The sequence below is a fragment of the Gymnoscopelus microlampas genome (genome assembly GCF_963454915.1).
Source record: "Gymnoscopelus microlampas genome assembly, chromosome: 3".
NCBI classification, from domain to species: Eukaryota; Metazoa; Chordata; class Actinopteri; order Myctophiformes; family Myctophidae; genus Gymnoscopelus; species Gymnoscopelus microlampas.
Window position 1 is genome coordinate 7,389,031 of NC_139940.1, and position 13,864 is coordinate 7,402,894.

At 42.3% G+C, this 13,864-nt stretch overlaps 2 protein-coding genes across 8 annotated transcripts in view; one reads left to right on the top strand and one right to left on the bottom strand.

Moving 5' to 3' along the window:
* setdb1b (SET domain bifurcated histone lysine methyltransferase 1b) overlaps positions 1–13,864 on the bottom strand; it is a 42,962-nt gene that overhangs the window by 28,747 nt on the left and 351 nt on the right. For 5 of the 6 annotated variants that reach the window (XM_084053696.1, XM_084053697.1, XM_084053694.1 and 2 more), the window contains exons 1-9: positions 11,671–11,730; positions 8,835–9,038; positions 7,679–7,836; positions 6,659–6,702; positions 5,635–5,758; positions 5,098–5,265; positions 4,176–4,377; positions 2,044–2,117; positions 424–614 (exon numbers count right to left, since the gene is read on the bottom strand). In XM_084053696.1, coding sequence (XP_083909822.1) covers positions 424–614; positions 2,044–2,117; positions 4,176–4,377; positions 5,098–5,265; positions 5,635–5,758; positions 6,659–6,702; positions 7,679–7,836; positions 8,835–9,038; positions 11,671–11,690 — 1,185 coding nt within the window. In that variant the 5' untranslated portion in view covers positions 11,691–11,730. Of the gene's footprint in view, positions 1–423; positions 615–2,043; positions 2,118–4,175; positions 4,378–5,097; positions 5,266–5,634; positions 5,759–6,658; positions 6,703–7,678; positions 7,837–8,834; positions 9,039–11,670; positions 11,731–13,864 lie in introns of those variants that run through there. The other variant, XM_084053698.1, reaches the window with a different exon arrangement.
* The window catches only part of LOC311042738 (uncharacterized protein), a 43,108-nt gene continuing 42,247 nt past the window's right edge, over positions 13,004–13,864 (top strand). For both annotated transcript variants that reach the window (XM_084053700.1, XM_084053701.1), the window contains exons 1-2: positions 13,004–13,138; positions 13,611–13,717. In XM_084053700.1, the coding sequence (XP_083909826.1) occupies positions 13,664–13,717 (54 nt within the window). In that variant the 5' untranslated portion in view covers positions 13,004–13,138; positions 13,611–13,663. The remainder of the gene's footprint in view (positions 13,139–13,610; positions 13,718–13,864) is intronic.

The following is a 13,864-nucleotide window of genomic DNA, read 5'->3' on the forward strand; positions in this document are numbered from 1 at the left end:
AATCCGTTTAAAATCCGCGTTCATTTGGTTTGACACAAACACGGGATCCGTGAGAAACAAACAGTGAAAACCGCGATGCGATCCGAGCCTCCATTTTGAAGTTACAGACGATAACGTTAGACAGGACGATGCGGTGAGGAAAACCACAAAGGAGATACATCGATTCAAAGCTGATTTCTAGACAGGAAACGGATGCGAGCGAGAAAACCGGAACCAGTTTTATTTCGTTTCCGGTCGGCCCCCGGAACCGGAAGGGCTCGAAAAAAATCCGGAATCTGCACTTGTTCGATTTAACATGGGATTTGCGAGTCGCGTAGATCTACGCGACTGGCACGCTGCGGCTTTAAATCGGTTCGCGTAGATCTACGCGATTGGCAGTCAATGTGTTAAGACAAGTTGAATATAGGTTAGTGACAGGCCTACCAGGAAGAGGATCTTGACGAGGCTGCCGTCCACTTCCTCCACCTTGCTCCGCCACCAGGTCCCCTCCCACTCCGTCTTAATGATCTGGCCCACCTTCAGCAGCACCATGGGCCTGCTGGGAAACACCGTGATGTACTCCTCTATGAAGTCTCTGCAGGAAGCGTCCTCAATGTCCTCCCACGTACGCTTCACTGGGCCGAGAGACGGAGAGAGAGAGAGAGAGAGGAGAGAGGGAGAAGAGGGAGATGTGATGGGGAGACAGAGATAACATTTAGAGCAGGGGTCTTCAACAGGGGGTCCGGGACCCCTACGGGGTCCTCAGAGTTACTACAAGGGGTCCGCCAAATCTTTTTGCGATAGGATTTTTTATTTTACCTTAACCACTTGAACCCTAGCATCCCTTTTCTGAGGAGAATTTTAGCCAAAAATAGCAGATCTACAAGCTCACAACGCCTCGCTCTGCGAGGCGTTGTGAGCATAGGTGTAGAGGTGTAGAGGGATAGGTGTAGAGGGAAAAAAATAACAGACTGCGTAAACAAAATTTTTTGAATCTGAAACAAAATTTTATACAATATAGAGGGGGTCCCTGCTTCATCTCTCTCTCAGCTAGGGGGTCCTTGGCCTGAAAACGTTGAAGACCCCTGATTTAGAGATATGGGTTATTTTCCTCCAGTAGATTAATAGTCTCCTCGTAACAATGGAAGATCAGGTTAGAATTGAATCAATCATCATTAGATGTTCATAACACCAAACGCACCAAAGCCAGCAGTCACACCGAGAAGGTTCATTCTCAAAGACCTCTACGATGAGATGATCATCAACACTGGGCATCAAATGCGATCAAAACAGGAAGAACGTGCTACAATAGCGTGCTTTTTTCTTGATTTGATTGGCTGTCTGGCAACATTGGCGAGCAGTGTGACATTTGAACTTTAATGTGTAGAACATTGGTTCTCAAAGTGGGGTCCGGGGACCCCCAGGGGTCCTTGAAGGAGTTCCAGGGGGTCCCCAGCTAAATGATAGATTAGGAACCAAATTGACCCTTATGGGTCTGTAACTCTGAGTGTACAAATGGAACCCATTTGTACACTCTCAGAGTTACATTAACATAGATTTTACAATATAAATTGGGGTCCAAGAGATAGAAATTCCATTAAATGGGGGTCCGTAGCCTAATGCATGTCAAACTGGGGGGTCCTTGAAATTAAAATGGTTGAGAATCACTGCTATATATATATATAGAGCCGTAAAAAATCTTCTCTTATGGGGATCCCTGGCATATCTTTTCAAATGGGGGTCCGCGTGTCTAATAAGTGTCAATTTGGGGGTCCTTGACATGAAAACGTTTGAGTACCACTGGTGTAGAAATGCCTGAAGCGTGTCATAAGAAAGGAGCGCACGGCGTACCGTTGAAATTGAAAAACATTGTTTTCAACGCTTTCCTCAGTGTGATCACCACTAAAGTTAACAATGACATTGACTCAGATAGCACACCTGTGTGTGTGTGTGTGTGTGTGTGTGTGTGTGTGTGTGTGTGTGTGTGTGTGTGTGTGTGTGTGTGTGTGTGTGTGTGTGTGTGTGTGTGTGTGTGTGTGTGTGTGTGTGTGTGTGTGTGTTTACATGGTTTGCAGACTGGGTAGAGTTCAGGGAGAGTCACGTAGGATGCATAACCATCATCAAAGAAGATCAGGAACCTGAAACAGACACATTTAGTCTTCAGTAAATTCAGTTCTGATTCATATACAGTATATGTACAGTACGTGTAGATATATATATATATATATATATATTATAATGTATGAAAAAGACTAGTTATCTAAACCTGAGCCAAGACCCGCTGCAATGGTGTCCAAGCAGAACTTAAACTGAGATGTTCAACCCAAGTGGTTCACAAGGTGACGTAGTGCTAGTAAGGTAGTGTTGCCAGGTTTGCTTATTATAATTTCCCCCCAAGAGTTTATTTGAAAATAGCAGATCTACAAGCTCACAGCGTGTCGCGTCGCAACGCGTTGTGAGCTTGTAGATCTGCCATTTTCAAATAGCTGATGTACATCCTGTGACACGGTCTAACTCACGGTGGTATTCATAACGACTAGGACTAGCAAGTATGATATGAAAGCCTTCTTTAGACTGCATATGCATACATATACTATATGTGTGTAGGAACATTTGGTATGATGCTCATTTCCACCTAGTTTTTCCTTTTGTCATCATTGTCATATAACTTTGTATAGATTAATGTGACATCAATGCAGCCTACATATTCTGATATTCCAGGTTGTCCTGAAGAAAATGATGTGTGTAACTCGATAGTACATTACAGGGCTGATGTTTTATAAGCATTTTAACACAGGAATTCCAGGCAAACTATTAAATAAGAAGAATGGCAGGTACCAGGACAGTTAATAAAGTAAAATTGGACTGAAGGGAGCTGCGTGGCGACTCCTTTATGTTGGTTATTGTACACTTCATACACAGATGATACTATATCTTTAGGAATTTGTAAGCTAATAAGCCAACAATAGCCTACATGCTGCTGTCAGAGCAAATATAATGTTGTTTACTAGTCGTACGTGTGGTGATGCTTTTGTTGCCTGTAATGTCCGTGTTGTTTTTATAATTACAAACGGGGCAGACTGACAAGCTCAGGCATTTAAAGGGATATTTCACTTTCAAACATTTTAACGTCTACTCAGTTCTTTTTTGAGCACCCCAGACAGTTTTAAGTTGCTTGATTCAGTATTTGGATATTCATTTTTATCAGACACGCCCCCTTCCTATACATACATAAAATAAGAACAACATACAATGAATGAAAAAAGTAATTGAAAAAGCACAGCCCCTTCAAACATTAGATGGACAATATCAGTTATCAGAACCAAGGAAGGGTGTTTTTGATGAATCTCTGGTTAAATTGGAGTCTGAAGTTACAATGGGTTTATATAGGAAGGGGGCATGTCTGATAAAAATGAATATCAAATATCTAAGTTCTGAATCAAGCTACTATCAAGCTAAACTGTCTGGGGTCCTCAAAAAAGCTAGCCTGGCTCCACCCCCTGAATCGCTAGCCTCGCATTCAGGGTCTGGTGACGCTGTCGAAAGCGGGCTTTTCTCGGTCGAAAATCGGTACGACTAATCGGGATAATTCAGTATGAACCAATCGACAAAGAGTCCAATCTCAGAAAACGGCTGCACTGAGAGGGCTGTCAGACTGAATAATGGAGTGAAACGAAATGAAACTTCTGGCTGAGTGTCAGGCTACAAAAAAGCCAGAGTAGACGTTAAAGGGTCTACACCATGAATTTTAACTTTTTCTTCTTTTTTGTGTGTTTTTGGTCTCCCCTACCTCTCTTCTATCCTCAAAAATACCCCAGTTTGAACACTCAGGCTTTCACAGCAAATCTGGGGTTTTCTGTAAATTGGTCTAAAAACAGGCCAAACTGGTATTGCAATACAATGTGGTATTGCAGGTGAAAGTGCTTTATAAGCCAGAGAGAAGTTAGTTGGAATGAGTATATCTGAGTCTTGATTTAGGCTCAAACCTTTTGAAAAACGTTTGAGGGACATAAACAATATGATATTAAATATTATTATTTTTTTTTTTATTCATGGTGTAGACCCTTTAAAACACCCCAAACACGAGTGAAAGTGACATATGCCTTTTTAGTGGCACCAAAATCTTGTGCCATGACTTGGTCCGGTAGGTCCCAGTCACATAGGAGGAACCTTCAGTACCCGGCCCTACACTTTACCTCATGCGGTTCTTGTTGTTGGGCATCTCAGCCACTACGCCAGCGTACAGCCACACCTGTACGTCCTTGTACTTGGCGACGACCCTGGCACCCACGTACAGGCTCTCCAGCGTGGGATGGTAGTCGTACGCCACATGGTTCCCCGACAGGAGGCTCTTTCCTTTGTTGTCAAACTTCACCTTGTACTTGAATATCCCGCCTCCTAGGAGGCAAGGCAAGTGTTAATTGTATGAGTCGTTTCAACAACAACGGCCTATAGTGTTGGTTCTCAAAGTGGGGTCCGAGGACCCCCAGGGGTCCTTGAGGGAGTTCCAGGGGGTCCCCAGCTAAATGATAGATTAGGCACCAAATGGACCCTTATGGGTCTGTAACTCTGAGAGTGTACAAATGGAACCAAATGGACCCTAACGGGTCCATTTGGTTCCATTTGTACACTCTCAGAGTTAAATTGACATAGATTTTACAAAATGAATTGGGGTCCCAGAGATAGAAATGCCATTAAATGGGGGTCCAAAGCCTAATGCATATCAAACTGGGGGGTCCTTTAAAATGGTTGAGAATCACTGCTAGAGAGCCGTAAACAATCTTCTCTTATGGGGGTCCCTGGCATATTTTTTGAAATGGGGGTCCGTGGGCTAATAAGTGTCAATTTGGGGGTCCTTGACATGAAAAAGTTTGAGAACCACTGCCCTATATAGGACGTTGGACGAATGACGAAAATAGACGATCTACAAGCTCACAACGCGTCGCATCATGATGCGTTGTGAGCTTGTAGAACGGCTCTTCTTGAAATAGGGCTTAAGAGATGAATATTTTTTTTTTAAACCAATGTGTAAGTTTGGGTCCCGGGGAGAAACCAAATGTATCTTTTGGGTCTTGGGCTGAAAAGGCTTGGGGACCAGCGAGCGGACTGATAGCGTACCAGCGGGGTGAATGGAGACCACCGATCCTCTGTGCCACGTCTTGGTCCGTTTTTTACCCAGAATGGTCATGTTCACCGTCATCTCATCCTCTCTAGGGGCGCTGGTGGGCTGCAAGGGGGAGGGGGCTGGGGGCTGGGTCTGATACACTGCTGGACTGGAGGAGACCGCTGCAAGACACACACGTTTCCAATCTCGGGTAGGACATGACAGCTACGGACAGTGTTGCCAAGTCTGCATATTATAAGCAACTTTTGGGCTTGTTTTCCTGTAAAGTCGCTTGTACATATTGGTTTGGAACTTTGTTCGGTAGTGCTTGCACCGCCACCTACAACCAATAATTGATAACTTATGAGTTTACATTAGAACATTAACTTATCAAAGTTAGGTCTCATTGTCAGAACCATCAATGACGTATCAGTTATCAATGTTAGAACCATTGATAACTGTCAGCTTGGAGCTAGATGAGGACCTTTTCAAATCCAAAAGCATGTCTTTGCTTTCATAACATGCCGTGCCGTGCGTGCGTGCGTTCTAACCTGCGTTTGTGTGTGTGGCGGATCTGAGCATGGATATGGAAGCAGGGGGACTCATGTTGGTCATCTGGACCAACTTCTGGACCTGCTCAGAAGACTTCTGAAGAGCTGCAGATGCATCCTTAAACTGACGATCACACATACAAAAATACATACAGAAATAAACACACACACACACACACACACACACACACACACACACACACACACACACACACACACACACACACACACACACACACACACACACACACACACAGTTAGCATAGTAAGATTGGCTTAAGAGAGGACCGACGGGCAGACCTCTGACATCACGCTCATGTCACCATGACTCAGCCATAACCATATAAGGAGTTCCCAATGCAGCTACGCCCAAATATGGAGTGTGTTGTCTTACCCCAATCAGGCATGCATCAGGCGCAAACAAATCAGTCAGCTCCATATATGGGCACAAAAGGGGGCATACCTATATATGGGTATATACTGATGACATCAGGGATCTCCATGTATGGGCATAAAAGGGACAAGGATCTCCTCCATATATAGGCATATCAGTCGGATGGGCGGTGCGACATAAGTGTGAACTCTAGATGTGAGGGCCGCCCGCGTAGCGGCGCAAACCTCTAGTAAAAAGAAAAAGGGTTTGAACTAAACCCAAGTGATGAGTGCTTGTCAGATCTTAATATGTTCTTGTTTAATGTACTGGTGGGATGTACTGTACGATTTTGGTTTCTAAAACGATTCTTGTGCCTGCCACTGCCGCGTTCCGTTTCGCAATGACGCTCTGCTATGGTCTTGTGTTATGATTCAGTGCACCTCTTCTTTCCTTTAAAGTAGTACACTTTCGCCCCTCCCTAAAAGCCCAATCTCACTCACCCACCCACGTGACATAGGTGGCATACAGCGAGTTGAAGTGATGAAAAGGCATTTAGAACCACTGGTGTAATGAACTCGTGTGATGTACTGGTGTGCGTGATGTACTGGTTGTGATGTATTTGTGTCTGAGGTGTCAACTGTACATTCTCACCACTGAGTCTTCAACAGCAGGGCCAGATGACTTAGGAGGGACAACTGAAAGACAGACAGGAGGATGGACAAGTTAAAGAGCTGACAAAGCAACCAAAACAAAGAGCAGAAAAACAGAAACATTCCACGGTTCACAGAATGTACCAACAGGGTTTAGGTCTGCCAGCAGCACGTGCCATGTTTTTCAGCCAACTCCATTCCAATGCTGTTGGGAAATCCTAGAAGGATTTGTTTGCTGGGGAAGTTCCTTTTAGACAGTAATGTTAACCATTTAAGCGCTATATCATTTACTTGGTCATACGGCGAATAGCAAAAATAGCTGATCACTTAATGGGCAAGTGATGTCGAGTGATTTGAACTGATATCACAGATCTCCATATACGGGCATAAAACATCGAGCTCTGGGCCTGATGCCACACACAACAGAAACCGTTGGCTAATACCACTGACGTCGGGGATGTCCATAATACAGTATGGGAGTGTATCCATATTTTGGGCATACTAATCCAGGCACACAGACGGACAAACTCACAAACAGACAACTTGAACTTTTATATACAGTATAACAGAAGACCAAGGCCATGCCTAGCTAGGTCTATATCATACATGGGCAACTGGCGGCCCGGGGGCCACATGCGTCCCTCACCTTCACTTAATGTGGCCCGCAGGTTAATGTAACAGGATTCCAATATAGCAAAAAAATAGCTGATCTACAAGCTCAAAACGCGTCGCGATGCGACGCGTTTTAAGCTTGTAGATCAGCTATTTTTGCTACTTTTGTGTGATGTACTATGATGAAGTTAAAGTATGGAAATAAGAGGTTTCTGCCCGACAGCAACAATATGCAATGTGGCCCCCTGTAGTGAGTGTGGAAATATAGTGGCCCTCTCCATCATCAAAGTTGCATCACCCCTGGTCTATATGATGAGGGCTACTTTGGCACTGGCCTCCACACACACACACACACACACACACACACACACACACACACACACGCACACACACACACAGCACAACTCACCACAGATGACGTCGTCATCATCCTCATCCTCATCGTCTATCTCAATGACATCAGACACCGGAGCGCAGCCCACTCCCTCCTCGTCAGAGCTCTCTATGTAGTCCAGGCCATTATGTCGGTACGTCGCCTTCACCAGATTCTCACACTCCTGTATGGACCTGAGGAGACCAGCAACACAAACTGTAATTAACCCATTCAGACCGGGATAACCTATATGTTTTTATACCTTTCAATCTGGGAACGCGTCTACGTCATTCATTTCTGAAGCTCTAACAAGCGCCATTTATACTTCACCATATGACGGAGTTGGACGCCAAAAATAGCAGATCTGCAAGCTCACAGCGCGTCTCGAATGAGACGCTCTGTGAGCATAGAAGTATAAACAAGGCTTTAGGATTTACAAGGCGTTTTTAGAGTCATCTTCAGGTCTAAATGGGTTAAACACTTACAGTAAACTATATATATATTAGCCCTCTCCTGTTTTCGCTCTACAATAAATAATGTTAGCAGAAAATAGCCAATCTATAAATTCACAACACATTGCGTTGCGCCGCGTTGTAAGAGGCGAATGTTAAAGGAGAATTTTGGACTACGTTTTTCTTACCTTTTCTATGATGTTATGATATCTTAGGATGAATGGTAATGGTAATGTTTTTTTTTTCTTTTTTTTGTGAGATCTGACGTTCATAGTGACAGAACACTGTCACAAAAAAAAAAAAAAGTCTCGCTAGACGAGACTTTTTTTTATATCTACAGTACCATTCATCCTAAGATATCATAACATCATAGAAAAGGTAAGAAAAACTTAGTCCAAAATTCTCCTTTAAGCTCCACACAGACACCCCGATTACATAATTCTGACCTTGACCTTTTTTGACGCAAAAGTGATTCAGTCTTCCCTTCACATTGCCCATCCATTCTCAAGTTATTTTGCAGATAGTGACACAGAGAGGACTGATGACAACAGCCTGCCATGTATGGCTGCGGTAATAAATGAGTTGAGTGTCTGGTTGATTTGTAATAAATGAGTTGAGTGTCTGGTTGATTTGTAATAAATGAGTTGAGTGTCTGGTTGATTTGTAATAAATTAGTTGAGTGTCTGGTTGATGTGTTGAATGAATGAGTGAGTGAATGAATGAATGGAGTTTATTCTCACTGCTGGGTGGTGTCCAGGAGTTTTTCGGCCTTGGCGTGCTCCTCCTCCTTCTCATCCACCCAGTGGCGGAGTTCGTCCAGTTGTTTTTTCTTCTTCTGCACCACCTCGCTCTTCTCCACCGCCTCCTCTATCAGCTTCCTCAACTCATCCAGAGACACGCCTAAGTCCTCCTCCAGGTCTGAGTCCCAGCCCTCCACCTCCATCCTGAGAGAGAGAGAGAGAGAGAGAGAGAGATTGATGTTGTGTATCCATTCACATTATAGTAGACATGACATCCATTCAGACAGTAGGTATATACATTAGACCAGGGGTCTTCATTGTTTTTCAGACCAAGGACCCCTTAGCTGAGAGAGAGATGAAGCAGCCAGGGACCCCCGGTACACATTGTATAAAATTGTGTTGCAGGTTAAACTTGTTTTCTTAGATGGCTTCATAGACTTGCTTGAGTTTTTTTCTCTTTTGTGTATGTTGACACTAACGGTTGCCCAACTGCCCGTGGTACATAAACCGTTCAGGCAGGTGCATTCCGTCTTAATTAAACATTATTGGCTATTCATAAACATGCTACCTTTTCACTCATTGTTTTTGTGCAGTTATCGATTGGATTTCAATCATTTGTTCTACAAGCGCAAATTTTACCTATGATGTTATAATGGACGATTTACTTTTCAGTGCCTCTGAGACCTCAGTGTCAACCCCTGTATATACATTGGGCCCCATCTTGCGCGACGCCTTATCCCTTATCTTATTATGCATTTATTTATTATTTTGAAAAACAAAATACTAGTGAAAATAGCCGATCTACAAGTTCACAAGGCGTTGACGTAGAACGGCTATTTACTATTTTTAAATGTTTTTCAAAAACAAATAATAACAAATGCCTAATACGGCATTTGTTGTTATGGCAGAACTTTCAAATGGATATGAAACTAGAGGACAATTAGTCCAGGCAAAGTAGCATTTCCAGACAGACTAATTAAAAGAGTTTTTTTTCACCATAGATCATCTCTATTAGGTATCTAGAACAACATACTAAAAATCCTAAGAAATCCTAGATGCGGAAATATGTTTAATTCTCATCAATTCAAGATGTGTGCTACTACGTTGAGAAAACTAAACACCCTAATGGGCTTTTTTTTTTCTTTTGTCCTATCACAATGAAACTTTCCACAATGAATCTTAACATGGAAACTAAACTTTTTTGTATTACAAGTTTCTTTGAAACTTAATTTGAATATGCAAATTAGCTTAATATATATTTAATTGAATATGCCCAAATTTGCATATCACAAAAATTACTTTTCCCCAAAATGTATTATATTTGTTGTTTGTTAATGATATCAAACACACTGATCAGACTTTCATGAACCATTTCATTGAAATATTGTGACTTCATAGAATAACATCAAAAACACCATTCATACAGTATGTATGACAAATGCATTTAGGCGTTTAGAATGGCGTTTAACTAGAGCACTTTACCCATCTGAGGCCTCCATTGTATGGTCTCTATTGTTTTTCTGCTTTTTTGCTGTTGTATTTGTTAAACGAACTGTCTGTCTTGTTTTTTCTGTTTTTTGTTTTACTTTTCCCCACACTGTCTGCTGTGGGTTGTGTTGTGAAGCACTTTGTAAACTTGTTTTTAAAAAGCGCTATACAAATAAAGATTATTATTATTATTATTATAAATCCGTCAAATCTTCCTCCAACCATCCTACTGCTAACGGTTGATGGCAATGCTGCTTTTGGACTGGCCTCTAACCTGAAACCTGCCCGGCTTGGTTGTACCTGCCGGGGGTATAAACCCCACCGGTATAGTCCTCAGGGTCACAGAGGCACACAAGCCTCCCCACCACGACAAGGTAGCAACAACAGGGGAGGTTCTTTTTTTGTTTTTATTTTTTGTGTGTTTTTTTGTGAACCAAAGGCTAACAGAAGACTACTTTGACTATGCAATGGACACGACATCCATTCTGACAGTAACTATACAAGTAGACATAGCCTGGGATCAAGACTAGGCTTAAAGTAGACAAAGCATCCATTCAGAAAGTAACTATATAAGTAGACACAACATCCATTCTGACAGTAACTATAATACAACATCCATTCCGACCATTCGGACAGAAAGTAACTATACAAGTAGACACATCTATTCTGACAGTATATTACACACATCTTTTCAGACAGACAGTAACTATACAAGTAGACACATCTATTACATTTCTGACAGTACATTACACACAACATCTATTCAGACAGACAGTAACTATACAAGTAGACACAACATCTATTCTGACAGCACATTAGACAACATCCATTCAGACAGTACACAGCAACCTGTCTCTGTTTAAGCTGATTTAGACAGATGCAGTTGTTGTTGTTTTTTTGTTCAAATTATAAACCAGACAGACAGACAGACAGACAGACAGACAGACAGACAGACAGGAAGTGTTTAAAATGAAAATATATGCATATACATAAATAATATATATAACTTGAAAACACTGCCAAGCCATGGCTGCAAACTCACAACGTTATGTGTCTTGGTGGCTAAACTAACCTCACAGTTTCTATTGTCTACTGCGTGTAGTGAGTAAACATTAATAACAAACCCGACCAGCAACCTTATGGTTAAAGACTGACCAATGAAGGTATGAAGCCACTTAGCATGTTAGCCTACATGCTAACTAGCCACACAGCTCTTTACTGCAGCTCGGGTTAAATAATGCTTGCTTTGTTTTGCGCGTTTTTTCTTTTCTTTTTTATATATATACACATAACATATATAAATGTGAACAAAACACACAATATGAAAATGATAAGACAGAAGACTCACGCTTCGGTGCTCTCCATCATGCAGTGTGTGTGTGTGTGTGTGTGTGTGTGTGTGAACAGACTCGGCTACATGCACAACCCAGAGTGATTGTTTGTAATTCTGAAGGGGCGGGCGGGGCTTGTCCCAAAACAAGCGCTCCCTTCCCTTTGGCCCAATCATCATCATCATAGCAGCCGGGGCCGCCTGACGGAGAGAGGGCGTGACGATAAACATTCGCTCCATAGATTCGCTCCCATCAACCACCAGAGCTCGAGCGATAGTGGTGGAAAAAGTACTCCGTTATTGTATTTCAGTAAAAGTATCAATAATGCAATGTAGAAATACTCTATTACAAGTAAAAGTCCGGAATTCACTTGAGTAAAAGTACAAAAGTATTGGTATCAACATGTACTTAAAGTACCAAAAGTAGGAAGTACTCAATATGCAGAATGTTGTCCCATTTCACAAGTTTTCAAATGTACACAAAGTATGAAAATCATTTGAAAATAGCAGATATGTACAAATGCTAAGTATAAGGTGCTTACCCGCTTGCCCAAAATGTTAACTAGGTGTCCGGAGTATTTGTGCAATGTATTAGTCCATATTGTTCAATTAAAAAAAAACGTTTTAATCCCGTCTGTGGCCGATTCTGTCGGATGTTCCCAATGGGCGGTAATGATGGAGCGTATCCGGTGAAAGCCGGAATTACACTCAATGTAAACAGGGGGAGGGGGCGTTCAGCCACAGACTGGATTAAAACACTTCTTTATTGAAAGATATGGACTAATACATTGCCCAAACACGGCGGACACCGAGTTAACATTTGGGGCACGCGGGTAAGCACCTTATATTTTGCATGTGTACATGTTTGGAGACGTACGGGCTTTGGAGCTGACATTTCAGGGGAATCTGGGGGGGTGGTAGCTAAGACTCTCGAAGAGATTAAAAAAAATCAAAATCGATCAAATACACGTACGAGAGTCTTTATCTAAGGCTAGGGTGAGTATGATAGCCTGGTATATAGTGGCATTGCCAGACTGATGAGTGGATTCACTCACACGTTCCTCTAGCTGTAGTATATGATTCTGACGTTTAAGCGTCAGAATCATAAATACGTCTACGAGGGTTACAGCTAACGTTCCTCCACGGTGGAGGAATGTCAGTCTGGAAATGCCAGACTATGAGTATGATAGTAATCTCTCGAATGCAAAAGTGAAAAACGCTGGGGGCGCTGTTTTTCCTTTTTATTTGACGATGGGTTCCCAGATTGGTATGCTAGAGATACATGTTTTGGGTGAACTATCCCTTTTAAGCCTGGTGACCATCCCCCCTCTAGCTCTACATCCGACCGTCACACATGTTCAGCGGCGGACACGGAACACAGCTGAACTTTTTATGGAAAGGCATTAACAAAGTAGACGAGATTGGATTTGTCTGCGGCCGACAGCTCTGAAGTGTGTCATCCTTGTTCGCCTTGTTGGACCAAGAGGTAGAAATCATTAACTTACTTCAGCTTGCTTTAGTTCAGCTTTATGCTATAACCTTTCCACGTAAAATGTATAGTTTTTACAATTGTCATTATACTATTACTACTGAATACTTTCAATTAAGTAATATTACCGTTGTCCGTGCAATAAAACTTTGAAGTTTAAAGCTACAATAGTTGGTTTTAACCACCCGGTCGCTGGAAATCAGAAGAAAAAAAAAATCACATTTCATAAATCAAATGTAATGTGATTTCAGCGATTTACCAGGATAATGATAGTATGTTGGTCTCTCTTTGAAATCTGCACTAAAAAAAAGAGTACATCAATGATATTGATTGAAGGATATGGTAGAGTGTGCTAATACTATTATGATGTATTATACAATTGGGGTGGTTGTTTTGGTCTCCCTGTGTATCGGTTTGTAACGAGACCCGATCAGACATTTACATCCTGTATGTGTCTGGTTTGACACAGGACATTTGACGCGATCCTGTTTCTAGTTTGACTCGAAAGTGAAGGAACAGACGATGGCCCACTCTCAAGGATGCTTTAACCTGGCAGGGCTAAACAATAATACACAGGTATGCTTCTGTTCTGTATGACTACAGATATTCACCAACTGGCTTAGATCCAGTCCAGGCGGCCAATCTACACCAGAGAGAATGCGCCAAAAATAATCGCGCGCGCGAATAACCCCTGTGTGCTACACCCGGAACTGTGTGCGCGTG